Raw genomic sequence first — 27,616 nt, 5'->3', positions numbered from 1 at the left:
ATCGCTCTGATCAACGTATGCTGTTGTACTAACGAATGCCGTTATTGACAATCCATTAATCATAAACACCCCCCCCCCCCTTCCCTGCATGCATGATGGAACATAATATATACCGATCATATGCATTTGAATTTTTTATTGTAGCGTGTAATCATGTATAGGGACGAAATGCCAATGGATTAAGTATAATATGCGTTCCAGGAATTATCCTAGACCACTCTAAAACTATACTTATATTCACCACGGTATAAAATGACAATGTATGGATGGAAAAAATATTACTTTTCCACATCTTGAACGATAGATACCCGATGTCAAATGGGCCATAGTATTGCATATATAGCTATACTATTTAAATAGTTCTAGCCCTGCAAACAAGGTGAGCGACTCCCACCGTTTACAGTGATGGCGTCAGCTGCTAAGGATGCGTATATTGTGTGGCAGACATTGTGTTAACTATAAAGTCTCGAATTAATTCGATTACAAATTTTAATCGAGTCCTACCACTAATAATCATGCAAGGTTCACATTTCACAGCGAGAGGCGCTTTGTATAGTGCAGTGCTGTACCACTTGAGCACAAACCCTTTAATTTAATAAAATACATTAAAAAAGAAACAACTCAAAACTGAAAAACACCAGGACTCCTTTTAATTTGATTTAAGTAGGCTAATATATCATGTAATGTAGGCTATGATGAGTTTACCAAGTAGGCTAGTAATTATTCTCCATTTTGGAAATCACCTACTACAACCACTACAACCTACTGTAATTCCATTGGCCACACATTTGAAAGGTCAGCGGTGGACTTGTTTAAAGCTCAATTAATTTCTCAGCACCATTGGAAATGAGGGCCCGTCCTCCATGTGTCTTCTCAGAATGTCAATACCGCCTGCATATGTAACCCTTAAACATGTTCTATATTGAATAACAATTTGTATACATGTTTTTTTCCACCAAATTGTTCAATAAAGTACTGAACATGTCTTAGCAGCATCTCTGAACTTTCACCCTCATTGAGAACGCAAGTATCTACGAATATCTTAATAGGCTAAATATCTAAATATCAAACGCCTATTTGATATTTACTAGGAATTCCAAGTCGGCAGCTTATATTTTTTCAAACATCTCAAACCTACCCAGCTTCCTGTGTCTGCCGGGGCTAAAGGTGTCAAGTTACCAAATATTGGACCGCTGTAGATTCAACCTATTAGTGACATCACACACGCAACTCAGATTTCAGGGAGGTACAGCGAAGCTCTCCCACTCCAGGGCAAGAATGTAAAAAATGCACTCTGGTGACAATAACCATCTGTATAGTCAAAGCCATGGCTCCAAGATGAGTTAACCAAAAAAAATAGCAAAAAATATGAGTGGAGGGGATTTTTCAATAACACAACACAAATGGCAAGGCGTTCGCAAATCCGTCCTTCCACCGACATGCGAGCACAGTTTTAGTGAACACGACGCCGTCCTTACGTTCATGGTGGAGTTGATCTCTGCCACCGTCTCGTCGTCGGTGGGGAACTGGTAGATCTGGACCCCGTTGCTGACCAACTCGCTGGTGATCTTGATCTTGAACTTGGTCAGCTCACTCTTGGAGATGGCGTCCGACTTGGCAATGATTGGGATGATGTTGACCTGCCGTCGGAGGAGGAATGATGACACTGATGACGGCCGACACAACGACAAGGTGTAGACGATAATAGCTTCGGAGATGCTGCTAAATAAGGAGCAGCTTAGAACAGCCTGTCTGCTGCTATTTCTCTCACCTCCCTCTTTGGGCTCTAAATTGGGAAAAGGAACTGCATTTTTATATATATATATATATAATATATATAAGGAGTAGTAATGTAGTTAAAATAGACACTATAAAAGTACACCGTTCTGTCTTTTCCGTGACAAACCCAAACCGTATTATGCACAACACTAATGAACATTTCAACTGAGGCTTCATCTTCCAAGCCAGAGCCCAGGAGGGAGCATGTCAGCCTCTCCTATGAGACCACAGCATTACATCACAGCCTCCTAAAGACAGCATCTGGCCATGGAGGGCTAGAAATATACCCTCCGATACCCACACACACACACGCTTTCCTCCTCTGAATGCCATGTGTGAAGGAGCAATGTGAGCTATGTGTTTTTTTACATGATAATGTACCAAGGGTAGAAAAGCTGGAAAGACTGTGGTTTTTATGTATTTCCTCCCACAAAGCTCTTCTCCAGCTTGGGGCAATGTTTCTGAATCAAGCCTATGTGCATCTTAGTCCGAATCACGTGGCCTTGAGCGTAGAGATAAAAATAGCCGTACGAGGAGCGGAGGGCAGCAGACTTCCATCGCATGCTCCATCTACCTGAAGAGCTCTCCCAACTTACAGTAACCGCTTATACCAACATTTACATTAGCCATATATGGTGTAAGGAATGAGACAAAGAGGACAGAGAGAGAGAGAGAGAGAGAGAGAGAGAGAGAGAGAGAGAGAGAGAGAGAGAGAGAGAGAGATACAGAGGAGAGAGAGAGAGAGAAAGAGAGAGAAAGAGAGAAAGAGGAGAGAAAGATAGGAAGAGAGAGATACAGAGCGAGAGAGAGAGAGAGAGATACAGAGAGAGAGAAAGACAGAGATGAATAGAGAGAAATAGAAAGACAGAGATAGATAGAGAAATAGAGAGAGAAAGACAGAGAGAGAGACAGAGAGACAGAGAGAGAGAAAGACAGAGAGCGCCTGCACACTTTCACGTCAGTGGAGCATGAAAAAGAAACGACGCACCACAGAGCTGAGTATGAGGCAACATCCACCCACTACATCTCACTAATGCTACGCAACAACAATCATTTCAGCCGACTCTGCCTCCCACATCATCCTCTAACATGTGCTCTATGACCCCCACAAGCCCCCTACAGGCGCTCCTAACCCCTGACGGAAGATGCAACAGGATACACCGCTGAGGGGCATGTGAATGTGTACACAGGAGAAGTTTAGTAGTTCTACATTTTTGGGGGGGAGATTTCTGCCTTATTAATAGGACAGTATAATATGACAACAATCACACAGAGAGCACAGATTATTTGATCAAGAGCTTTGTCTTTTTCAGGCTTGGACATTGTAGCTGGGCTGTTAAAAATGTGCTTTGCTGGAGAGAAAAAAAAGCTACTTCCTTGTTTCACAATTGCGAGTTCAAATCGATTAGCCTACAAACCACACTACCGTTATGCGCATGTTGTTTTCAGTCCAAACTATGATAATGAAGACTATGCTGTCTAATACTACCTAGAATACATAGCAAACTGATACAAATCAGGATAATTATTTGGTTGTAGCTAGGCCTGCCGCGATAAGCAATAAATCGATTAATTGCCGCGATAATTAAAATTAATGCAATGATTTTGACGGGCGCGATTAATTGCTATTTGCGCGTTTGTTTTAATGAGGCGGAACCAGTGCCCCTTGTCAGTCACTGTCCGTGTTGGGAGGCGGGCCGCTGGCTTTACTACAGAGCAGAGAGCACAGCACAGGAGCTCCGTGGGGCAACACCACATAGCTTAACTACATTTCTCAATAGTGTTGCTCCTTTTAACCAAGTAGCGTTATTTGTAGTGTAACGTTAGCGTTTTAACGTTAGTAGCTAACGTTAAAACTAACTTAAAGTTAGTTGTTCACCAACAATCTCAACATTTGTTTTATCATTAGCTCATGTCGATCTACTAGTAGCATCAGCAAGCTAACGTTAGCTGGCCCCAGTCCACTAGCAGCATGTCGATCTACCAGCAGCATCAGCAAGCTAACGTTAGCTGGCCCCAGCCCATTAGCAGCATGTCGAAGTAGTAGTAGCATCAGCAAGCTAACGTTAGCTGGCCCCAGTCCACCAGCAGCATCAGCAAGCTAGGATAATCACAACAATACTTCCGGTCCGGTCGGTGGGCTTCAAAATAAAAGTCTAAAACACCGGAAAAGACGGAGCAGTGGGCTTCAAAATAAAAGTTTTGGGAAATAAATTTCTCAAAAATAAAATTCTCTAACCGGTCGCAATAATATCGCTTATCGCGATATTTTCGGGGGCAATTAATCGCCCAGCAAAATTTGTTATCGTGGCAGGCCTAGTTGTAGCAAATACAGAAAAATCAACAAGAATCTGGGGTCATGCACATCCCTAAAGCCCATGACACAATGCCATTACATGGTACTCTCTTTAGCTCACTGAACCACACAGAGAGAGAGAGAGAGAGAGAGAGAGAGAGAGAGAGAGAGAGAGAGAGAGAGAGAGAGAGAGAGAGAGAGAGAGAGAGAGGGGGGGAGAGAGAGAGAGAGAGTTTCTGATTGGGAGTTTGCCGGTGGGCACAGCTGCTCTGGCAAGCAGTGATGGGGTCCTTTGTTTAAAAAACCAGGAGGTCTATGCAAATAAGGCTTTTAGGGAAAGGACCTTGGAAGAGTGAGGCGCCGATGGTCACCGAGGCGACCGCGTTTTTCACAGCTGACCTACACCGACGCCTTAACGAGGTCGGAGGCAATCTGCACGTCAGCAAATGGCACGGAAGAGTTTACGACCCGTGCCTAAAAAACGCAGCGAGAGAATACAACGCTGCCTACGGCAGAGCGACACCCACAGCACAGACACATAACTCTCCGTAGGAACCAGGTTTATCCTTCTGCGTTCATGGATTCATGCACGAGTCAACAGTGGGTAACAGTGGAACGACGCGGTGGCTCACCTTGCTGTCTAGTTTCTTCATGGTCACCAGGTCCAGGGACTTCAAGGAGTGTCCGGTGGGGGCGATGAAGTAGAGGCAGGCGTGGATGCGCGTGTCGTGGTAGCTGTGTAGCGTGCGTTTGATTTTTAGTTCCTCCTGCAGGTAGGCCTCGAACTGGGTGTCAATGAACTCCACAATGGACTTGTAGCTGTGTAAAAAGACAGGCAGGCAGGCAAGTGGTGAACACATTAGGGCTGACCCCTATTAATCGATTAGTCGACTAATCGGTCGAAAAGGAGCCGTAGTCGACTGGCCAACCTCTTTAGTCGAATATAAAAAAATATATATATATATATTAATATTCATTTTAATTTTTTTTATCATTTTTTCCAAAAGAAAAGAGGCCTAGAAGTGTGGCTAACGCTAATGGCACGCATACCAGAGGCTAACTGCCTACGAAAACAGGCACAGAGGCACTGAAAGAGGATTTCACCCATCTAATGAACACACTAGACTAGACAAATATCAAGATGTATCCATCAGTGGACCAATTGCATGCTTTTGCAGAGGACAAGAAGCCTTCAGTCGACTCCTTCAGACATTAAGCACCCCCACAGCCCAAATGGAATGATAAAAAAAAAAAAAAAAAAAAACGTTTTAAAATATTATACTTTTTTTCTTTTTCTTTTTCTTTTTTTAAGTCGACCAATAGTCGACTAACGGCAAATTTTGGCCAATCCTAGTCGACCATCCAAATCCTTAGTCGGGGACAGCCCTAGAACACATACAGTAGCAAAGGGAACAGAACAACAGCTGCCAAACATCTATTTTCAAAAGGGACCTGCTGTGAGTAACTACAGTTCTGAGTAACTTCAGTGACTATAGTTACAATTAGTTGTCAACATGCTGGTATATACCCTTTGTGCTAGAACAGTTCTATACATATTCAGATATTTGGCAACATTTTAGATTTCTTATTATATCTCCACAGTAATCGATAGTACAAAAAAGAAATATTTTACACCAAATTGCGAAAAATCTGTCATTCTGATAAGGGGCAGGAGCTAAAACAACAACATCCAATACAACAAACGACCAAGTCAAATGATTGGATGAGATTGGAATGAGTCTATCAAAACCTTGAGTGACACACGCGCGTGTTATGCACATAACAGTTGCGCGTGTATACAAAGGCCTGCTGCTAACACATAGCTGCCTGCTAGCTGCCTAACGGGCGTGGCTTTGGGGGCATCTGATTGGGATGGGCATTGTCGAATTTGGTTTAATTTTTTTTAAGTGCTTCCCAAAATCGCATATTGCTCCTTTAAGAGAATGATTTGTGAGCTTTGCGCATCATAGAACAGACAAAGGAAGCTTCAAAGGAATACTGCTGCAAAGAATTCTCCCAAGTTAAGCCCCTCCTCTCTTTCACATACACACACACAAACACGTACACACGCGGTGTAAAACTCTCTCTATGATAGTCTGCCAAACAGTGCTCACATGACAAATGCAAAATGCAGCTTGCTCACATCCCCCCTTCGTGAACAACGGTTTGATCCCGATTGTAAAGTGTGTGAATCTGGCTCGCTGACCTACAAGATGGCTCCTGTAAGTAGCACAGCCCTCCCCTCGGGCCAGACTGAGAAACCCCAGGCTGGGGTCAGGGAGATGCGGCTCACATGACATGATCATCCTCCTGACTAGAGATGCTGGGAATCAGATGTCAAGAGCGAGAGGCGGGTAATGATCTCTGAAGCTCTTCGATCAAGGAGGCGGTATGACAGGAATCTTACTTTCCCACAGAGAAGGACAAAACGTCAACAATGGTCAGGATCCCACCGCTGCTACAGGCTGGTAGTGGTATACCCTTCGCCACTCAGCCAAAAGAAAATGATTTATGTGTGAACACAGTGGTTTAGTTGTTGTAAATAATACACAATGGCGCTGAAAAGCTCCATTTGACGCTCCTGTGGGAAGCTGGTATTCCGATATGCAAAACCCACTAGGGCCTAAGTTAATAGCTCTCGACAACAAATACTCAATGACTGAGGTATTACAGGGAGATAATAGCCATGTATCAAATGCTCTATTACACACCAGAGGGCAATACATAAAGAGGAATTACCACTAAATTTAGGAATTCACGTACAGTATGTTATTGCTATGGAGCAAGCGGTTCAAAGAATACATCCAATAAAGAAATCTCTCTAAGCCAGAAACCAGAGAACTACGATGGTATAGTAGAGCCTGATATTGGCTTATCACCGATATATCGGTATCCACGTGTATGTTCCCAATATCACACCATTTTATTAGCCATCTTTGAAAGGGCTGTAGGGGGCTCATTTTTAAAGATACACAATCCAAGGGTACCAGTCATGTCATGCTAGCTCACTTGCAAAGGGGGTAGATTTTGCTGCATCAAAGGGCTCCCTCAAGATCTGAATGAAAATGGGCTTAATGGGACCAGAAAGACTCCTCTTTACAGCCAGACTAATGTATGCTAGTCACATGGAGAATTATACCCAAACCAGGCAGTTTTTTGCATGCAGTACAAATAGGTTACTTCAGCCTTTCTTATGAGTAATAATAAAAGAAAATGTCCATGCATATCTTGTGTCTTACCTATTTAATTTTTTCTATGTTTATTTTTTTCTATGCCTATTTTATTATTGTATTTTGCACAATCAATGCGGGCATGACCACCCGCATTTCACTGTATGCCCTGGTATGTATGTGACAAATAAACCTCTTGATTCTTGATACATACATACATACAGATTATATACTGTATATATAAAATATAATTTGGATGTAAAAATGTACTGTGAATATGAATATATATATATATATATATTAGGGATGCTTGATATTGGCTTTTTTACCGATACCGATATTGTCCAACTCTTAATTTCCGATACCGATATCAACCGATACCGATATATGCAGGGTTTCCCCCCCAAAAAACGGAATAATTTCAGGTAACTAATCATTTCACTGGATATATATATAACAAATATTGTTATTGTTTTTCTTTTTTTTTTAAACCGATACCGATATTTTCCGATATCACATTTTACTGCCGATATCGGCCGATATTATATATATTATATATCGGTATCTGTTGATATCGGTTGATATCGGTATCGGAAATTAAGAGTTGGACAATATCGGAATATCGGTATCGGTAAAAAAGCCAATATCGAGCATCCCTAATATATATTCATATTCACAGTACATTTTTACATCCAAATTAGATTTTTAATTATTTCTGACAGTTCTAAATCGGAAAGATTTAGCCATGTGCAATGCTTGTCTAAATACATTTTAGATTTTACATACATACATTACTGGAGACATTCTACAGTGCGACGTTTGATGACATGTTTGTCGCAACAGAAAAACGTCACTCTGGTTGCTGTGGTTACACTTGCCTAGGGCGATCGATGGCTTTTTCATTCCAAGAGCGATAACTCGCTTAACTCTAAATTCAATGCACCTTGCTTGTCACCTTGCTTGGCTCACATAATCCTACAGTCATTCAGGAAAATGCTTTACACAGATGTGATTGTCATGAGCTTGCTTGCAAAAAAAAGAATGAATCCGCTATCGCTGTGTGTGTGCGTGCACACACACACACACACACACACACACACACACACACGGTTCCCACAGACAGTGCAATATGACTTTCAAGTACTTTTCCAAGCACTATTTTCTTTTTCTTTTTTCATAAAGGGGCATTTAAAAGGATACAATTCACTTTTAAATGCTGTTTTTTTATATAGAAAACCGGATCCAATATGTATGGCTTAAATTTCCGACAATTAGTTACACTTTAAATTAAAGAAATTGATTTCTTTATTCAGAACAACTGTATCATGGATGAACAAAACTTTCAATGCGAATGGTTGATTTGATTTGACTTTTTAAGCACCTTGTTAAAAAATTGGCTGTTCCAGGCCTTGACTTTTTTTGGTAAAAAATCAAGCACTTTAAGCACTTCAAGGACCTTGTGCGAACCCTGGTGGGAACACTTTTGTGGACCAACCAACCAATTGAGCAGCTGGTCGCAGCTAAAAAGCAAAAAAAAGGGGTGTGTGTAGAAGAAAGAAAAAACACTGGGGCTTCCTCACCTGTCCTCTTTGTTGATCTGGTCTCCGAAGCCCACGGTATTCACCACGGTGAGTTTGAGACGCACGGTGCTCTCCTGGAGCTCGTAGGTGTTGGACTTGAGCTGAACGCCAGGCTGGTTGTGCTGCGTGGGCTCGCCCTCGAATTTGGTGTTGAACAAGGTGTCCATCAGAGTGGACTTCCCCAGACCCGTCTCCCCTGGAAGAAACGCACAATATAGTAGACACAACATTTAGTACCATGTCATTGTGGCTCGGCTGGGCTTCCAATAAATCTTGTTCTTCTGTTAAGTGCACTGTGTCATCTCTTTTCCAGTGCCATCATTCCAGTGAACACAAACAGTAATCTTGGTTCACTCTACACGACACTACACCCACTCATTTTCTTCGCTGATAGTACTGGTTATTTTTCAACATGCTCCTCAGACTGAACATTTAGCCAGCTGAACCCTGTGGAATAACTGTATCTCCCCCCTCCCCCACAGCCTACTGTCCTCCCAATTTCTGTCTACCCTTCTACCACCCACCCACCTATTGTCCCACTAACTCACCCCACCCCCCTTCCTTACCTTGTCCCCCTCACCTGAAACCCACATTCCCCCCTCCTCCTTCTCCTAAATACAACCCGTCCCCTCCCCCCTCATAGAACCACCCTCCCCCCTAGGGCCAAGCTTACCCTCTCCTTCCGCTAACTCACCCCCCCCCCCCCCCCCCCCCCCCCACCTCGACACACCCATTGCCATGACCTGTAAAGGCCATCGTTCCCCGTCTCAAGGAGCCCGTTTAGGGACCCCCCGGCCAGGGGTTTCCCCTGGTCTCTCCACGCCAATTCTCCTGGGTTCCATGTAAGCTAATAAACCTTATCAAATTGAGTTCACCTTTGTCTCTACACTCTTGATCGGGGCTCAATTTCTCCCACAACCCTTCAACGGGCTACTCAGACTGAACATTTAGCCAGCTGAACCCCTCAACGTGCTCCTCTTTGGCAGGAGACGATGCACCTAATGGAAGGAACCCAAAAACGCACAAGACAGAAGAATGTGTCATCCTATAACCTGGTGTCTCATTACAAAGTGAGTATACTGAATGTGACAATACTGCATCTGTTCAGGACAACAAAGCAAGGGGATCCTACGCACACACTACCCATGATTTTATTTTCTAGAGCACAACCCAGATAATCGTAGAAACGGCGGCCGCCCACTGACTCAACGATGCGCTGATGTATTCCGACATCCTCCTACTGTCGTCAGCTGACTCGCGGCTGCACTCTTGCTCTCCCTGTGAGAAAACCTATTTTTGTTCATCAGAGCCCCATATACACTCTCGGCAAGCTGGTACAACTATAGCCTACTCTCAGACACTGCTCCAAATTCATGCGCTTTTCACTCTGGAGCGTGCAGGGCGCTGAACACTGTGGGGAGGGAAAGTGGACAGAGCCAGTCTCTCCCATTTCCTGTTTCTAGGTCCACCTCGGGTCACTGTGTGGAGTGGTTTCTCGTCCTAAAAGCAACTTGGCGCGGCTGGAGCGTCTCGCTTGGAAGGACTCCAGGCCAAGCCTACGCTGAAGACTGTGGCCTGTTGTTCATGGTTGGCGCTCCAATGAAACCTTCAGAGAAATCATAAAGGAGGAATTCTCTGGGAGAGAACAGTCGTTATCATAAAGCCTAACAGGGCCATATGTGAGACCTCGGAGCACTTTGTAGTCGTGTTGTACCACGGCCAGACAACTGCAGATCACATTACTGGGCTTTGAACTAGTTTATAATGGCTTGCTCTCCTGGACAACACAAAGGAATTTACAGACGGTCTGGCTGCTAACCTGATCTTTCATTTAAAAGAAAGGCCTCTGTTTTTCACAAGTCTTTTTAGTGTGGAGTGAAAAGAAATTATTAATTATAACCATTGTCATTCATTCATCATTGAAATGAGAATGTAGTGCAGGGCGCGGCTGGGTAGTGTAGAGGTCTGAGCACACGCCTACCACCGCAGAGACCAGTTCAATGGACCTATCTCAAACCCTGCCCTCTTTTCTTGATCCTCAAACAAAGTTTGTCCGAGGTAAGCGACAGTTGATTATGTTTGACTATGTTTGTTTCTGAAGTGTGTGTGTGTGTGTGTGTGTGTGTGTGTGTGTGTGTGTGTGTGCGTGTGTGTGTGTGTGTGTGTGTGAGATATATAGAGAGAGAGGGGGGGCTTTGGTAGACTATTGCATTGGTCCATTCATTGAAGATGAACGCAATGCGACATCCTTTACTAGGCTCACCCACCAACAGTGCAGGTGCTGAACTGCTGATCCGAATGTATAGGTAAAAACCATATTATGCGTTTTCATCAATAAAAAAATGGCAAAAAAAAATTCCGCTCGCGCACTCGCATTCACGGGGGGGCCTACAAATACATTCTTTCATGGGGCCCAGAATCTGGAGCTACACCCCTGCTCCTCGCTGTCAGGTGAAAATAAGTGGCTGGCGACTGACTCCACGTGTATCGGAGGATATCGCGCCCCCCCCCCCCCCCCCCCCCCCCCAATATCGTGAATCATATCGCAGTTGCAATATCAAAACAACCACAATTACATCTTTTTTCCTATTCTTCCTATTCTAGACCTTGTTCTATCTGACCTTGATCTACTCTCTACAAGTCGTATGTGCTCCACACTCTCAGCCTGCTGAAGCGCCTCCCTGTTCGTCTCTGCTCCTCTCCTTCAGGCTTCCCCTGCCTGACTCCATTCTACCATGACGTGGTCATTAGATAACGCTGTGCTTTCATTCACTGGACAACATTTTTAGCTTGCAAAAATCTAAAAACAGTAGAACAATTTTAGAAAGGTTTGCCAGGTGAGTCAGGTGATGCTATGCTACCACCGTCACTGGTGTCTCCAAGAGAAAAAGTGAGTATGGATGCCCCCCCCAAAGAGGCAGAAGAAGGTTTTCCTCATTCAAATAAAAGGGGAGGGGGGCATCAATTTGCCTACCAACTTTAGTTGCTCTTGGGTGGTGCGGTTCATTACACCTCTTGGTGGTGGTGGGATATTTGACCGTGTACAGCAGGCAGCCGCAGTACTCTCCGATATTACAGCAGACTGCTATCATTGTCTTACCTTCTGGTCACGGTTTGTTAAATGCTTACCACGAATTGATGTGCGAGTAAAGGAATAAGATCCAGTATGCGATGAATGTGTCTCTTTTCACCAAAAAAAGACTGATTGCATTTTCCTCTGCACAAAATCAGATGAGTATTGAAGTGGGCTGATTTGTGAATGGGAACAAGTCTCTCCTTATGCTGAATACCAGAGACAGGACTCCAGTGATGATGTCATCGAGAGACAAATCCTGGTGCTGCTCCATAGACAGTGACTAACGGAACAACTCCAAGGACACCATGGACAGTATCCACGGTGATTATACTGGGAGGGACATGGGTACATTTTCTGATTCAGAGCTGTAATTCCTACATTTCAATAAAACTCATTTTGATGTAATATTTCAAACAAAATCCCACAAAGTCAGTTACTAATTCACTGTCAATGGATGGACCAACTCCAAATTCAAGTCTCGATGCTGTTGTTTCCAGTATAGAGAGACAGCTGTTCACGTTTATGGATATTGACTTAACTGCACAAGATCACTGGAATAGTACATTGTAGATTCTGTTTTGGGATGGATTTTTCCTTTAACATCCGCCCCCACGCCCATTCTATGGCAGATTGACCGGTGCACCCATAACCAGAATCATTGTATGAACTTGACATCTGAGACCAGATTGTAGAGGCTATATGAATGCTTTATTCATGGTACCCAGAGTTGACCATGTCGGAATCTAATCTAAGAGGGTGACGCCCTGAAGATGCACGACACATTCACCTGACCACTGGATGAAAGATTAAAAATGTATAAATAAATCATCATATTTAGGAAATGTTTGTATCAAATGTATAAGATATTGTATCACAATATCTGTGTTGGTAGGGGAAATCACACAGATAATCCGGTTGATATTCATCACCTTGGACTACCTCCGCCAAGGCCTAACAATCTCCCCACTTTTCCGTTACTTTACTGGGTAGATGACAAACAAGAGTTGCCAATATTGCCAGTCTCAACAGACCCAGGGTATAAATCCACATGGTGGGACTACTAGAGGAAAAGTCAATGGATCACCAACATCAACAGGTGTCTCCCTTTAGGGTTCATGGATATTCACAGCAAAGTATGTGACTGTACAACTAACGCGTCAGGAGATGCACTCATTTGAAAATGGAATGTTTGACCCGATAAGTGTAGCTAGAGGAAACATCACCAAAATCATTGAGTTTCTTCCGCTTTGGGATCATGAATATACACAGCAAATTTCATAACAATCCGGCCATTACTTTTCAAGATATGTCGCAAACAAACACACGGACACGTGGTGGAGGTAATAACTAAAGGCTGTATGCTAGAAAAGACAGACGATGTGCTCACACAGATGGATGATCAATGATAAATGATAAATACTGATACACTGTCCGGCCCTTGGAGAGCCGCTTAATTGCATGACACACTCACCAACACAGAGGATATTGAAGCAGAAGCCATGGTTGACAGACTTGTTGACCAGCTGGTCAGGCATGCTGTCAAAGCCGACATGGCCTGACAGTGGGACAGCACGAGCACCCTCTCCCTGTGGATAAAAGAAACATTTAGCACCATGAATTATGAGCTAAACATGTAATTAATCGGTATTTACAAATTTGTAATAAAAATAAAAGATCCATGGTTTGGTTTCGGACTGTCTTTTCTGCAATACTTTTCTCTCACAGCATTTATTTTAATGTTCACAAGATTACTCATAGATTTGAGAACATCATATGACAATGACTGAATTTCTTTTACCTTTCTTCTCGACCAAAGACGTTAGCTTGTCATCTTCTACAAGTGACCAAAGACGTTTCAAAATAACTGGAGAAACGCGCAGTGGCTCACACCGCCCTGTCAACATGGGCTGAAACTACTGTTTGGGCTGGGGGGGGGGGGGGGGGGGGGGGGCGGAGTGCACCGATGTGAAGGAAGGGTGTGCTGCATTTACAACACAAGACAAAATGAGAGCAACGCGGCATGCAGCACAATAATCATTTTATCTCGATGATCTCGTTTTCATGATTGCAGGAAGCCGTAATTGTAACTTGATGAATCGTCCAGCCCTAACATAATAACTTACATTTTTTTAACCTTATGACTATTGTCAATCATCAAGAGTCATTTTAGAGTTAGGCTACTCCATGAAACAGTGTTTTAGTTAATGCTTTCCATTGTATTGGAACATGCTAGACAGCTTCCAGGTGCTCTTTGATTGACTTCCTGTTTCCAGTACACGCACAACAAAGCGTTTGAAACCACAATGCACACGGAAGCATCATTTTTCAAGACATAATTTAGCCCCAAAAAAGTCACTGTGCGAAAACAAGGACACTACTGTATCGGCCTAATGTGAACAAGTAAAAAAAATTTGAATAGAAACTTAGTGATAGTAAAAAATGTATGATATAGAAAAGGAAGAAAAATAGAAAGAAAGCATTTGATGTTCCCCCCATGGGTGCTGGCCTGATTTGTGTGTTTATGCGTGTGTTTGTGTGCGTGTGTGTGTGTGGGTGGGGGGGGTGGCACTGGCATCCTGCCTTTAGGTCTACATTTGCACTGTGAGGTGCAGGAAAGCAAGGAATTTAGATTACATGGCATGGCCGAAAGTTCTGAGTAAACTGAACCCCAGAAACCCAACCATTATGTGGCTTAATATAACACAACTTTGCTTTCAAAGACAGGGTATATAGGTTTTAAGGCGTGATTTGGGGCAGACTTTAAAAACAGTTTTTTCCCCCAGAGGAGATTCAAAATAACATGGCACACTGATGGCGATAAACACTGGGGAATTATTTGGATAGTTAGAATTGGGTTTAAACAGCTGGGGGGCTATTTGGAAAACAGGGGGGGCAATTTCACTGGACAAATAGCCTCCATCTCAGCTACATGTGTTACATTCCACAATCCATTTGTACTTTTTAAGGCACAGAGCCAATTACACAGTAGTTATCATTCATTGAAACACAAAAATGAATCCAACTACAAAAATCAAAGTAGCCTAATTCTTTGGGCTTTGTGGCTTGTCGTTTATTTTATTATTATATTGGGTTATTTTTCAAAGTGAAACCAGGCAACTTTAACATACATGGTAAATTATAGGTATGTCCTTATTAATAACGTGACAAGGCTTCATTCCAGTAGGGATATTTTGCTCAGACTTTATTATAGGCACATTAGACAACGCCCGACACTAAATAACGGGACCAGAAAACAATATAACGGAAACGATAGCTATGCCAAAGATTGGTACGTTGAGAAATTGCCTAACATCACCTGTTCAGCACATAGTGTTAGTAGGCAATCACAACGATTTTCTTATGAGTAAATCAAGTTAACAACTACACAATTCAATATATATTATTATACAAAAGAGAAAGCAAGCGTTTACACACGCGGCTATGAAAATGCAACCGATTTTTACTATTAGGCTTCTCTCATCGTGGTCTACTATTCTCGTGCAATTCTATGATTCGTACAGGTTTTAGAGGCACATTATAGCCTATAACGTCAATAATAAAACCATTTTCACATTGTATTGTCCATGCATAGTGAAATGAAACTGGACCGTGCTATAGGCTACAAGAAAAGAGATGGCGAGGATCACACCCAAATCCACAAGGAAGCATTGTTTTGCCAAATGCTTTAGGCGAACACAATAATACCTGCACATCCAGAGGAATGGATAAAAGCATCCTTTGGTTCAATAGGCTACTCACCGCTTGCCTGGCTATCTCGGTGGCCGCCATGGTTATAGCCTAGTAGGACGAAACCTTTCACCACCAACAACAGCCCTGCAGGAAACTACAGCGCCCTGACAGTGGAGACTTCCAATAGGGGATATCTGCAGAGCCGCAAGCCCAACGTCTGGGCGGGGCTTCGGGGCTTGTACTAGGTTTGAGGCGGAGCTTCGGGGCTTGTACTAGGTTTGAGGCGGGACTTCGGGTCGAAGCCCCGCCCAGACGTTGGGCTTGCGGCTCTGCAGATATACCCTACTCGAGACCACTACAGAGATGGCCTACCGAGAATGTACCACTTTCTTTCGCAGGTTGTTCTGTTCTGGAGGGAAGGGGATCTAACCCAATAAGAACATAATAATGAGCAATGAATTTAATACAACATATTTAATTCAAAATAATGACAACTGTGTTATATACTCACAATAGCAATAATAACTTGGCCTGAAGAATGTATATTTATAAAGTAACAAACACCATTTAGACCCCCCCCCCCATCAATTCCCACGATGGATCCTTCTGGGGTGGAAGGGCTGACCAAGAGATCATTTTTGCTGGATATTTTACATTTTAAATGTGTATATTTTTGGAAGGGAGATGGAAGATATATTTTTTGGATTTATTTAAGTTATAAACAGATTGATGCTAAATTGCTTGATTGATTGATTGATTTTATTAACAGATTGCAGAATGGGTACAGCTCAATACACACAATTGTTAAGGGAATGCAGACCAGAGAAAGACTTTCGTCTTGTTTACATCAGGGTCCCCCATTTTCAATTCATCATAATAATCATGCTAATGGAGGAGGACTAAAGGGCTTTACCGATAGGGAAATATATTATATGAACTATCACACTGACACATAAAACATAACTTTTGCGAAACCTGACTGACAACATGTGCTTTTGGCCCACACAACATGAAAATCGAACCAACCCTGGAAGATCAATTTGATGATTATGCATGTGATTGGCAACATCTTAGGCCACGCCCACGCAAACCTTGGTTCAACCAATAGCGTGACGTGATACAGTTTAAAAAGGAGCCGCGATCACTGCATGTAATAGTTCAAAACAACAGTGTTGTCGTAGCAACAACTTGAGGCCGCGGCGAGAGACTGCTGTACCAGATGCTAATTTGAGACAAGTAACGTTATCCAACCTTGATATTATCGACACAACTAACTAACTGGTAAGACTGCTGTACCAGATGCTAACTGTTGAGACAAGTAACGTTATCCAACTCTGATATTATCGACACGACTAACGCTAGCTAATAGATGGCCCCATTTCGTGACGGATGCACGCCAACAGGGTGCAAAAGGTTAGCTAATAGAAATCTACACGTAAGCTAAGACTGTTGACAACAGGCAAATAATACATGCTTTGTGGGTTGGTCGGTTCCTCTAACGTTACAAGCGAGCTGTTGCTAACGTTAGCGCTACAGTACGTACCACGTTAGTTGACAACGACATTTTCATTAACGTTAAGTAACGTTAGTGGAATTAATTCACATGTTCTTCCTCTGCTCTGGATAGTTGTCACACACCTAAAGCTAGACATCCGAGAAAGAACCCTCAGCGGGGATGTCATGTCACAGACGTAAATCTACTGGGTCTGCTGAGAATGGCATACAATGTTTGAGCTCTTACACCCAAATGGGTGTTTAGACCTAGCAATGCTAGACTCAATTCGGGCGTAAGAGCTCACGCAAAACATTGTATGGCTCGGACTCGGAGCCCCATTCGTTGTCTACTATGGCATAGCCCCACTAATGACATTTAATAGTCCCAAATACGCAATTTATGACTGACTTCAGTTAATGGCATAGCATTACATGTTGCAGCCAGGAACTAGCTTATGTTTATTCCAGCTTCTGCTTGATGGTTCATTCCTCTTTTATGTAGTGCTGTGTGTAGACACTGTGATATGGTGTCACAAGTAACTGACTTTATAACACACAGGTAATATGGCTGATGTAAACTTTGTGGAGAGGGAAAATATGAGTCTCCATGCACCTGCATTGAAGATGCGACAGCGGCTTCAGTCGGCCCCAGGTATTAACGTTTTTGCAGCCTAGTATATATAAGTGTGATAGTTGGGTACATAACCATGTTGGTCATCTGTACTGCACTCTTATCAATATGCATTCTTTCATTGTTTCAGAAAATGTCTTGAGGACTCCTATAATTGGTAAAAAGTTCCATACTCCTCTTCGATCTGCACGCAAAGCTTTGGGGGCAGTGAACAAGATCACCTCAACTCCTGCCATAGATGGACAAGAGAGGAAGTGCCAGAAGATGCAGGTCAGAAATGGGACTTTATAATGAGAGAATGATTGATGAAAGTGTTAAATCCCCCCCAGATCAGCACTTGTATATGATATGTATACTTAATATCTAATGTATTTTCTGATTGTGGATTCTACTTTACGATTGTGGATTCTACTTTTGCGTTTATTTTTGATAGAAATCTACCCCATATTTTCTTTCCCTTTTTTTCTTTCTCCCATAGGAGGCCAAAGTCAAATGTGTCCCTCTGACCAAAGTGGAAGAATACCCAGATATTGAGAGGTTTATTCCGTATGATCCATCAGGTAATTTGAACACTATTTGCCAGGATTTATCCTGGTTCATTAGGCCAAACAATGGCTCTACTACTAATATATATTAGTGATATTGTATTCATGTTAATAGTTTGGACACTGCATAACACTAACCATTATGATGGAACACTAATATCAACTAAGCACACCTTTTGATATTGTATTATATAATGCATCTTCCCCAACCATAAGATGACTGTAAGAATTTTAGTCCTAATGCAGGTAACTGCACTCCCCGTAATAAAGAACACTCATCTTCTTGTAAATGAAAAGCACAAATGAACTGAAGGATATCTGTTCAGACAAAAGGTTCCTTGCCAAGTGTTCTGGTCACTTGTATTAAGTGACTCACTCCCACAGCTCAATCAATCTACTTGCATGAAGGGGTGGGAGCCGTGGCTTAATATTGGCACAAGGCATTCAAATTGTTCTTAAAGGGGAATGCCACCCATCGTAAGAATTCACACATGCTCTTCCTCCTGTGCCCCAGGACAGGTTCAGTCGGCATATGTGAACATGCACCACTCTCTCCTAAACCTATAAATCAATTGAGTGATGTCCCTGGGATGTAAAATTTGAAGCGGCTTTGTGGCCTCACCAAGTCGGAGCCCCATTCATGTCTATGGGGCAGTCCTGGATTTTACATCAGATTGTGGAGGGTAGGGTGGTGCAGTGGGCAAGGCGCTCACCACCAATGCTGGAGTCGCTGAGTTCGAGCCCAGCTCTCCGCATTGCCATCAGCCTGGCTGGTCGTTCATACTAATACAATTGGCAGTATTAGGGGGTGTGAAGCTGATGGGTGGGGATCGGACGTTGTGGACAGCGACTCCTATAGGTCGGTTGGTGCGCCTGCACAGCAGAATTGGTAAGCGACGGGGGCGGCGTGCCCTCCAAACGCAGACCCCCGACGCTGAGAGATTGCGCTGTGCAGGTGAAAAGATGCGACTGCTGCTTCCTCGAGTACCGGGACACGTGATGAAAGGCTTAGTCCACATTGCAGCCGGCTTGTGGGAGGCATGGCTTGGCTTAACAGCGTTCGAGACAGGGGAGGGTAGAATTGGACGATACGAAATTGGGATGGGAGAGAAATGGGAGAAAGTAGATTAAAAAAAAGATTGTGGAGGGTTCTCTGATTTCTAGATTTAGGAGGGAGTGGTGCATGTTCGCTAATACCGGCTGAACTGTCCTGGGGCGCAGGAATAACTAATGTGATGTACAACAGAGCATAGTCTGTTGTGAAAATTGGAAAGTGCTTTTATTTGTTTCTCCCTAGACCTGCTTCATGGCTCCCAAGTATAAAACACTGGTGCAGGTGCTTTTTGAACAGACTAAAATTACTTAGAAACCTGAGCCTCATTATAATTGTTTTTACAGAGTTCGAGAGAAATTACATACCAGAGGATTTGATCCGCCTCAGTTCCTTTGCCTTGCCTGGTCTGGCTCGTTTCCCACACCGTCTGCCTGAGGAAGACTTGGAGCTGCTGGAGCTGTTTCCTTCACCATCGCCACTGAAGGTCCCACAACGTTCAGGTATTTATTGCAATGTGGAAGCTTGTGTGTTGGATCAACTATCTGAAGTAGTGGTGGGTTACATTCTTATTCACCTTGTCACCCTCCCCTCCCGTTTGTTCCCCAGACCACTGTGCAGCAGAACTGGCCGCCTTCCTTCAAACGATCAATGAGCTGACTATTGACCTCCCTCCAGAGTCTGACTAAAGCATTTGCTGACTTGATGTTTTACTTATTTTTTTTGTGTGAAATGTTCATTTCTTGATTGTGTTTGTTGGTGCGAATACATTTTTAAAGCTTCCAACCTTGTGCTGTACATTTAACAGATTTTGAAGGGTAAATCTACTTTTTAAATAAAACTTGTTTCTATACTATGTACAGCTCCGTTTCAAATTTGTGAAGATGAGAGTGATTGAATAATTCTGATTTGATCCTACAAAGACTACCAATTCAGTGTATCTTGGAGTGACGAGAGGTTGACGCGCATGCAAGCTCCAGGCCGACGTGTTTTCCTTGTTTTAACCATATTTTGATATTTTTACCAAGTTTTCCATCTTATCTAATGTGCAATTTGACATCTCATGGTAAGGAAAGCAGACAACCTGTGAAAAACGAGTCTTATGTTCTGATTTTTGGTGGGTCACCCTGCCTCGGCCTACACCCTCTGGTTGCCTGAATCAGCCTAAGCTCAAGCTGCAGCCCAGGCTAGGCTCCACCGCCAAGCTACCAGACCAGCTACAGGCTAGGCTCCACCAGCCAAGCTACCAGGCCAGCTACAGGCTAGGCTCTACCAGACCAGCTACAGGCTAGGCTCCACCAGACCAGCTACAGGCTAGGCTCCACCAGACCAGCTACAGGCTAGGCTCCACCAGACCAGCTACAGGCTAGGCTCCACCAGACCAGCTACAGGCTAGGCTCCACCAGACCAGCTACAGGCTAGGCTCCACCAGCCAAGCTACCAGGCCAGCTACAGGCTAGGCTCTACCAGACAGCTACAGGCTAGGCTCTACCAGACCAGCCCAGGCTAGGCTCTACCAGACCAGCCCAGGCTAGGCTCCAGCTACCGCTACTGTGTTCGACCACGCCCCAGCCAGAGGATCTATCCATTGTATCGTAACACATATCAACTTCTATGTCCCCTCGCAAAAACATCTCTAATCATGATGAGGACTGTCTCTATGGAAATTGATGGGTCAACAGAAATTATATGTGGAAATGCTTTGTCAAATTTCATGTCCTTCACCAAGTTGATCATGGAATCCACAACCACTAGAATTGATGGCATTATGAATAATGCAGGACCTGTTCATGGGTCTTTAATTGGCAATTGGCATGCAATTATCCTCAATCTTTAGCGGTTAGCGCACACACTGGAACACACACGCATGCATTGTCTTTGTAGGATCGCTGATGGGATTAGTCTGCGCTTAACCCACCCCCCCCCCCCCCAAGGGCAGGTGAGCCCGGGGACCAATCCAAGTGCTCCTGCCAGTCTTCGTCAAGGACGCCACAGCGTTAGCGATCTGTTGTTGTGCATGTTTTTCCATTGGGTTTATCTTATCGGGGGCGGGGGAACCCTTGCGAGCACGGGGAGAACATGCAAACTCCACACAAAGGCCTGGGAGATGCCCCATCTGGGTACCTGGCATGGAAACCTGATCCCCAAGCGGGAATCTAACCCTGGACCTTCTTTCTGTGAGGCGACAGTGTTAACCACTACACCACCGTGCCGCTGAAAGGGGTACATGAGGTCAAGTTCACTTCTCAAGCCCAAATGAGAGTGATGGAGAAGAAACTTGGCTCATTTGAATCTCAACTCCAGTCCCTGTATGACTCCTGAAAGCAAAGACTTATCCTAAATGGATTATCTGGAAAATCTGAGTCGAAGAAACAATGTAATTATTGATGGGTCTTATTTTACTAGCCTTACTTCTCTTTTCGTGTAATAGGGCTAACTGAAACGTGGTTGTCTAAAGACTGCTGATTTGTATGAATTCGACTACAATCATATTCATAGATGCAGAGAAGTTTACATCTCAATCCGAACATCGTGTATAAAGAAAGGCATGACATTGAAAAGTATTTAACCCTTTCTGCTGAGGCTGTGTTTGTTGAAACCCACCAGGCCATTATTGCATGTATTTATAGACCTTCCAGCTTTAGCTTATCTGTATTCAATGCTGATCTAACAAATGTCCTAGATGTCATTTTGAAAGAAGGGAAAGTGCTATTTAATGGGTGACCTAAATATCAATATAGTAAACTAAGAATGATAATTCAACTAAGGAGTTTATTGACACAATGTGTTATTACTTTCATCCTATGATTGCAGTACCAACCAGACTGACGGACGTCTGCCACTCTGATTGACAATATCTTTTACTAATGTGTTGGATAGGAGCATGAAATCTGGAGTTTTGTGTATGGATATTGCTGATCATTGTCCAATCTTTCTCATATGGTATAGGGAACATGATGAGTCTCCATCTATGCTCTATCCTAAATATAGGAGAAACTTTAATGAAGCTAGTTTGACCAGGTTTGGACTAGTGGTTGGTAAGTATCCATGGACAGATATCCTCCACTCTGTTGATGCGAAAAAGGCTTTTACTTTGTTTTCAAAATGTATCTCCCAGGCCTATGACCTGTGTTTTGTACAGGCATCTCCCAAGCCTCGTCATAAATCATAACCCCAGCTATTATCAAATCCCTAAATACTAAACATAGATTGTATAAAAAATATCTTCTCAGCCCCACTCCATTTTATCTTGCTCAATTTAGGAACTATAGAAATAATGAAACCACATTATCAGAGAAGCTAAAAAAACATTACTACAATATGGAATTATCTAAAAACAAAAACAACATGACTCCTATGGAGAACAATTAACTGTATCCTCAAAAAAAATGAACGTAATCGGTTGCCTAATGAATTTAAGGTTGATGGGGGTTATCACTGACCCGCAATTAATACCAATAATTTTAATAGTTTTTTCTCAGAAGTTGGTCCAACTCTGGCTTCAAAGATTCCATTTAGTAATCATATTCCCCTTCAATTTATGAATCCTCCAATCAATGACTGTTTTAATTTCTTGCCGGTTACAGGGGATGAGGTTTGGGAGATCTTGATCAATCTGGGAGACTCTTCTCCGGGTTATGATGGTATTGGAGGTAGATTACTGATATCCATTCAAGAATCCATTGTGAAGCCATTATCTCATATTTTTTATACATCACTGGAGAAGGGAATCGTCCCACAGGAACTTAAAATAGCTAAGATCATCCCTATTATAAAGATGATGACTGAGCCATCTTCAACCATTACAGACTGATTAAGAATAATCAGCTGTGTACATCGAAGTCATTCTTCCCAGCCTCTATTTTTTTTATCCACTTTTTCTCCTTATTTTCTCCCATCCCAATTTCGCTGTTTCCAATTCTCCCCTCCCCTGTCTTGAACGTTGCTCGCATATGCCCCCCACAGGTCGGTCGTAGGGAGGATAGAAGCCTTGCATCGAGAAGCATGCAGCTGCAGAGCCGCAGAGCGGCGCTCTGAGGACCGGCGCTTTGACGGCCCTGCTGTGAGGCGTGATTTTTTTTTTCGTAGCCGCAGTTTGCGAAGACGCTCTCTGATTGGCTAGCCCGCGTACAGCGAAGACCTAACCCTAACCATAACTCTAAGCATAACCCACTTCGAAAGAGGGCCAAAGCATAACCACTTCGACCTCTGGCCTGTTTGTAGCGCACAGTGCAATACAGCGCACAGTGCAATACTCCAATTCAGCCATTGGGTGGGTAGCGCGCGGTCCTGAGAGCGCCGGCCCTGAGAGCGCGGCTCTGCAGCTGCATACTATTGCTTGCATCACGTGTCCCCTCCGGTACATGAGGAGGCAGCCTGTCACATCTTTTCACCTGCCAGCGTGGACTCTCATTGGCGAGGTGTAACGTGTGGGAGGCTCACACTACCCCAGCTATTTCCTGTCTCTGCTGTGCAGGCGTCCCCCAACCGACCTGTAATAATAATTAATAATAATAATTTAGGACCTGCTCCGAGGTCACCATTTGGCACACATGCGAACCATGCATACAATGCGTATCTGCAATTAACCCATCCCGTCGTCCTTCCCCCCCAAGGGCAGCCGGGAGCAGACAGGCGCCACGTGAGCCGCGCCAGGGGACCAATCCAAGTGCTCCTGTCCGTCTTCGTCAAGGACGCCACAGCGTTAGCGATCTTGTTGTTGTGCATGTTTTTCCATTGGGTTTATCTTATCGGGGGGGGAAACCCTTGCGAGCACGGGGAGAACATGCAAACTCCACACAGAAAGGCCTGGGAGATACCCCACCTGGGTAACTGGCATCATGGAAACCTGGTCCCCAAGCGGGATTCGAACCCTGGACCTTCTTGCTGTGAGGCGACAGTGTTAACCACTACACCACCGTGCCGCTCTGTAGGAGTCGCTGTCCACAACATCCAGATTACCACCCATCGACTTCCACCCGCTGACTGCCAATTGAGCCAGTATGACTGCCGGCCCAAGCCGGAGGCAACGCAGACAGCCGGATTTGAACCCGGTGTCTCTTGCGTTGGTGACGAGCCACCCAGCCGCCCCTCCCAGCCTCTATTTCATAAATGAATCCTTCGGACAAGCGGCTCAGATATTTTACTTGTCCGAAAGCTAAACTTACTTGTCCGAAATGTACTTGTGAAAATAAAGGCCTATCACTCAGTGGGGGAGTGAGAGGCCCTGGCCTGCATCTGGGCATGTGAGCGCTGGCATATGTACCTCTACGGCCGCTCATTCACGCTTAGGACGGACCACCAGGCTCTCACTACCCTCCTCGCCACGTCAGGCTGGCCACAAACCGCTCTGCCTCCACCGCTGGGCTGACCGCCTGCAGCAGTACAACTTCGGTTTGTAGTTCACGCCGGGCCGGGACAACGTGGGAGCTGACCTACTGTCACACGCAATCCCCAGTCCCCCCACGGCCCCGCCCTCGACTCCCGATCGGGACCAGGCTGAGCATGACCTGGTCCAGCTCCTCCACACTCCCCTCCATGAGACAGTGTCGCTGCAGGAGCTCCAGGACGCCTCGTCTGCTGACCCTGTCCTCTCTGCGCTCTCAATCTTCTGAGCGGGAAGACCAGGGCCCCAGCCCCACCCATGCAGCCATTGGACTGGCCGTCCCAACCCTGGGAGCACCTGCAGCTCGACGTCTGTGGTGAACTGCACGGGGTACCGCATCACCAGCGTTTCCTCGTTGTGGTCTACGACCTCCACTCCAAGGGGCCTGAGGTGGCGCCCGTGGGCTCGATCACAGCCGGGGTGCTGATTGAGATTCTCGAGTCCCTGTTCACACGCTGGGGCCTGCCCAAGAGGATCACGACAGACAATGGCCCCCCAAATGATCTCCCTCGAACTGGCCTCCTACCTGGGGGGTAAGGGGATATGTCATATCCGCACGTCGTTCTACAACCCGGCTGCGAACGGGGGGGTGGAACGGCTGAACCAATCCCTGAAGAATGGCATCAGGGCCCACCTGGCACAAGGGTGCACATTCATCAACGGTCTCCAACAGACGCTCCTGCACTACAGGGCTACTCAACACGCCAACACAGGCGTCTCCCCAGCCTCCCTCATGCTAGGGCGCGAGTTTCAGCTGCCCCTGGACAGGCTGCGCCCTACTCCGGCTCAGGCTCCGGCCCACCCGCTTCAAGCCACAGTCGACACACGCCAGCACCGGATGAAGGATCGTTTCGACAGGACCCGACATGCGAGACCACCTACCATCGCCGTCTCAGACTGGGTCAGGATCGGCGACCCCACCGGGACAACAAGCTCCGGTCATTCTGGTCAGACCCGGTCCGGGTCAGACAGCAGCTTGGCCCGGCCTCATTCAGGCTGGCTGATGGCACGCGTTGGCATGCTGGCCGACTGCGCAGGGTGCAGGCTCCCTCTGCCCCGGGACAGGGTGTGCCCGCGGCTATAGCTCTGCAGGACAGACAATTCAATGATGTTGCAGCCCCAGCACCCGCGGCTCAGCCTGAGGCTGCGGGACCTCCGCCGTTGGCTGTTGCAGTGCCCGGGCCCCGCCCACTCCGAGCGTGCAACAGGCCCGCACACCTGAATGACTTTGAGATTGAGTATCACTCCTAGGTTGAGTGAAGGGGGGGGAAATGTTATGTCTGGTACTCTAGCGAGTGCCAGCACTTTAACCAGTGTTCTGACTATTGCGACAGTGTCGTGTTCATGTGTTGAGATTCACGTTACGGCATATGGCCGAATGTGACTGTAACTGAGGGGTACAATTCCCTGACTGTATTAATAAGTATGGTATCATTAAACCACTACTGTCTTATGTACATTACTACTGGCCATACAGTACACAGGTATCTTATGATGAACACTTCCCACAATGACTCGGTTCCACACAAAACTGGGTTTAAGTATTTATTAGCAGCAATGATAGTACATAATATACTTTACTTTGGATGCGCTTATAAGGCAAAGGAATGTGCGTAGGCAAATCAATAACGTATGTCCATTCTCATATTACGCAGGAGATAATAATACAACCTGAATCTTAGGAATTATATCTATGGTACTCTAGTAAGATAGCGGGAGATACTGGTAGGGTCCCTCCGGTTGTAAGCCAGCAAGGGGAGAGGATTTGTCGGTAGTAGAGTCTGGGTCAACGATGATAAAGAGACTCCAAGTACAGGAGACGGTGCAATAATCTCTTGATCCGCAGACGAATACAGCTGTTCTCCGTACCATGCAGCTCCGCATGGAAGAAAGCTAGCCAGCCTCAGGCTTCTGAGAGGCGGGCTCGACGTTGCTCCTCACAGGGTAAATCCCACACAATTGTGGGTGTAGGCGATTCTCCGCTCCATCAATTACAGGACCAAAGCAAAATATAATCCAGCCGAAAAGGGCTATGTAGTCGTCGGTAGGTTATCCAGTGTACATGATCCACACGGTCCTCGTCTAGGGCTCCTCGGGTGAAAGCGCCAGGGTAAGCAGCCCAGCCTGGATAAGCACACTAGCTGGTACGAGGAAACGTTGGTGATGCTGGTCACTGTAGAACGGTAGCCGCACGATACACTATACATAAATAGACTATTACTGAATTAATAGAATAGGTCGAACTCGACGGTACAGCGTTAAACTCTGATACTTCAGTTATTAATTCGCACGCGGTCTCAATGCTCTATTTGGGGCCAAACAGGCCCGCACGTTGTATCGTGGGTGAGGCTTCAACTTATGCTTCTGTATTCACCTGCGCCGTATTTATACGTTAGGTGAACAAACTAGTACCAGCTTTATTCCTGTCTCATATCCTTGCGCAGAACCGTTCATGTCCAGGCAAGTCTTTGGCGGTGACTTTGAACCAGACCTTGGGGGTATGGCAATGGCGCCTAATGGACCGCTGTCCAATAGGAGAACGAAATATTATGGTCTGTACTAGGTTAAAGGGATATTCCGTGTATATGTACAAGGAATACACAAGGGATATCAAACGATATACAAATATTATGCAATATATATCAATCAATAAATATATATTCGGTTTAATCTGATCCTTCGTAACAGTGACGTTACCTTGCATGTATGAACCTAGTATGAACGACCGGCCACCCGGTAGCAACACCGAGAGCTGGGCTCGAACCCAGCATCTCCTGCGTTAGTGGCGAGCGCCTTGCCCACTGTGCCAATCAGCCGCCCTGTATACTCGTTATTTGATCGTTATTTCTTTTATTCTATATTTCTATTCATTACAGGCACACAGACTCGGGGTTAACATGGGGAATCATCATGAGAAT

At 44.8% G+C, this 27,616-nt stretch overlaps 2 protein-coding genes across 8 annotated transcripts in view; one reads left to right on the top strand and one right to left on the bottom strand.

The window, feature by feature from the left end:
• Positions 1–15,756, bottom strand: part of septin6 (septin 6) — a 36,343-nt gene extending 20,587 nt beyond the window's left edge. For all 4 annotated transcript variants that reach the window (XM_084332509.1, XM_084332510.1, XM_084332507.1 and 1 more), the window contains exons 1-5: positions 15,661–15,756; positions 13,373–13,487; positions 8,826–9,021; positions 4,708–4,894; positions 1,479–1,640 (exon numbers count right to left, since the gene is read on the bottom strand). In XM_084332509.1, coding sequence (XP_084188635.1) covers positions 1,479–1,640; positions 4,708–4,894; positions 8,826–9,021; positions 13,373–13,487; positions 15,661–15,690 — 690 coding nt within the window. In that variant the 5' untranslated portion in view covers positions 15,691–15,756. The remainder of the gene's footprint in view (positions 1–1,478; positions 1,641–4,707; positions 4,895–8,825; positions 9,022–13,372; positions 13,488–15,660) is intronic.
• pttg1 (PTTG1 regulator of sister chromatid separation, securin) lies at positions 10,771–20,157 on the top strand. 4 transcript variants are annotated; one of them, XM_084332512.1, is made up of 7 exons: positions 10,771–10,883; positions 12,057–12,222; positions 17,645–17,737; positions 17,847–17,986; positions 18,195–18,276; positions 19,660–19,815; positions 19,922–20,157. In XM_084332512.1, exons 2-7 carry the CDS (start codon positions 12,207–12,209, stop codon positions 19,999–20,001), a joined length of 567 nt encoding a protein of 188 aa, XP_084188638.1. In that variant the 5' UTR covers positions 10,771–10,883; positions 12,057–12,206; the 3' UTR covers positions 20,002–20,157. The 4 variants fall into 4 exon arrangements, with proteins under 4 accessions (XP_084188638.1, XP_084188637.1, XP_084188639.1 ...); XM_084332511.1 differs by lacking the exon at positions 12,057–12,222 and having other exon boundaries at positions 10,815–10,883; XM_084332513.1 differs by lacking the exons at positions 10,771–10,883; positions 12,057–12,222 and adding an exon at positions 16,753–16,872.
• The last annotated feature ends 7,459 nt before the right edge of the window (positions 20,158–27,616 follow it).

Source organism: Notolepis coatsorum, assembly GCF_963971535.1.
Source record: "Notolepis coatsorum genome assembly, chromosome: 16".
NCBI lineage: Eukaryota > Metazoa > Chordata > Actinopteri > Aulopiformes > Paralepididae > Notolepis > Notolepis coatsorum.
Note: the sequence above shows the minus strand (reverse complement) of the source record. Positions and strands in the feature narration are given on the sequence as shown.

Bases quoted from the DNA above. Each gene is read 5' to 3' on its own strand.
- pttg1 (XM_084332511.1), top strand. From the start codon at position 10,826: ATGGACCTATCTCAAACCCTGCCCTCTTTTCTTGATCCTCAAACAAAG. The intron at 17,738-17,846 runs GTATTAACGTTT...TCATTGTTTCAG, and splicing joins GCGGCTTCAGTCGGCCCCAG to AAAATGTCTTGAGGACTCCT. The intron at 18,277-19,659 runs GTAATTTGAACA...TTGTTTTTACAG, and splicing joins TATTCCGTATGATCCATCAG to AGTTCGAGAGAAATTACATA.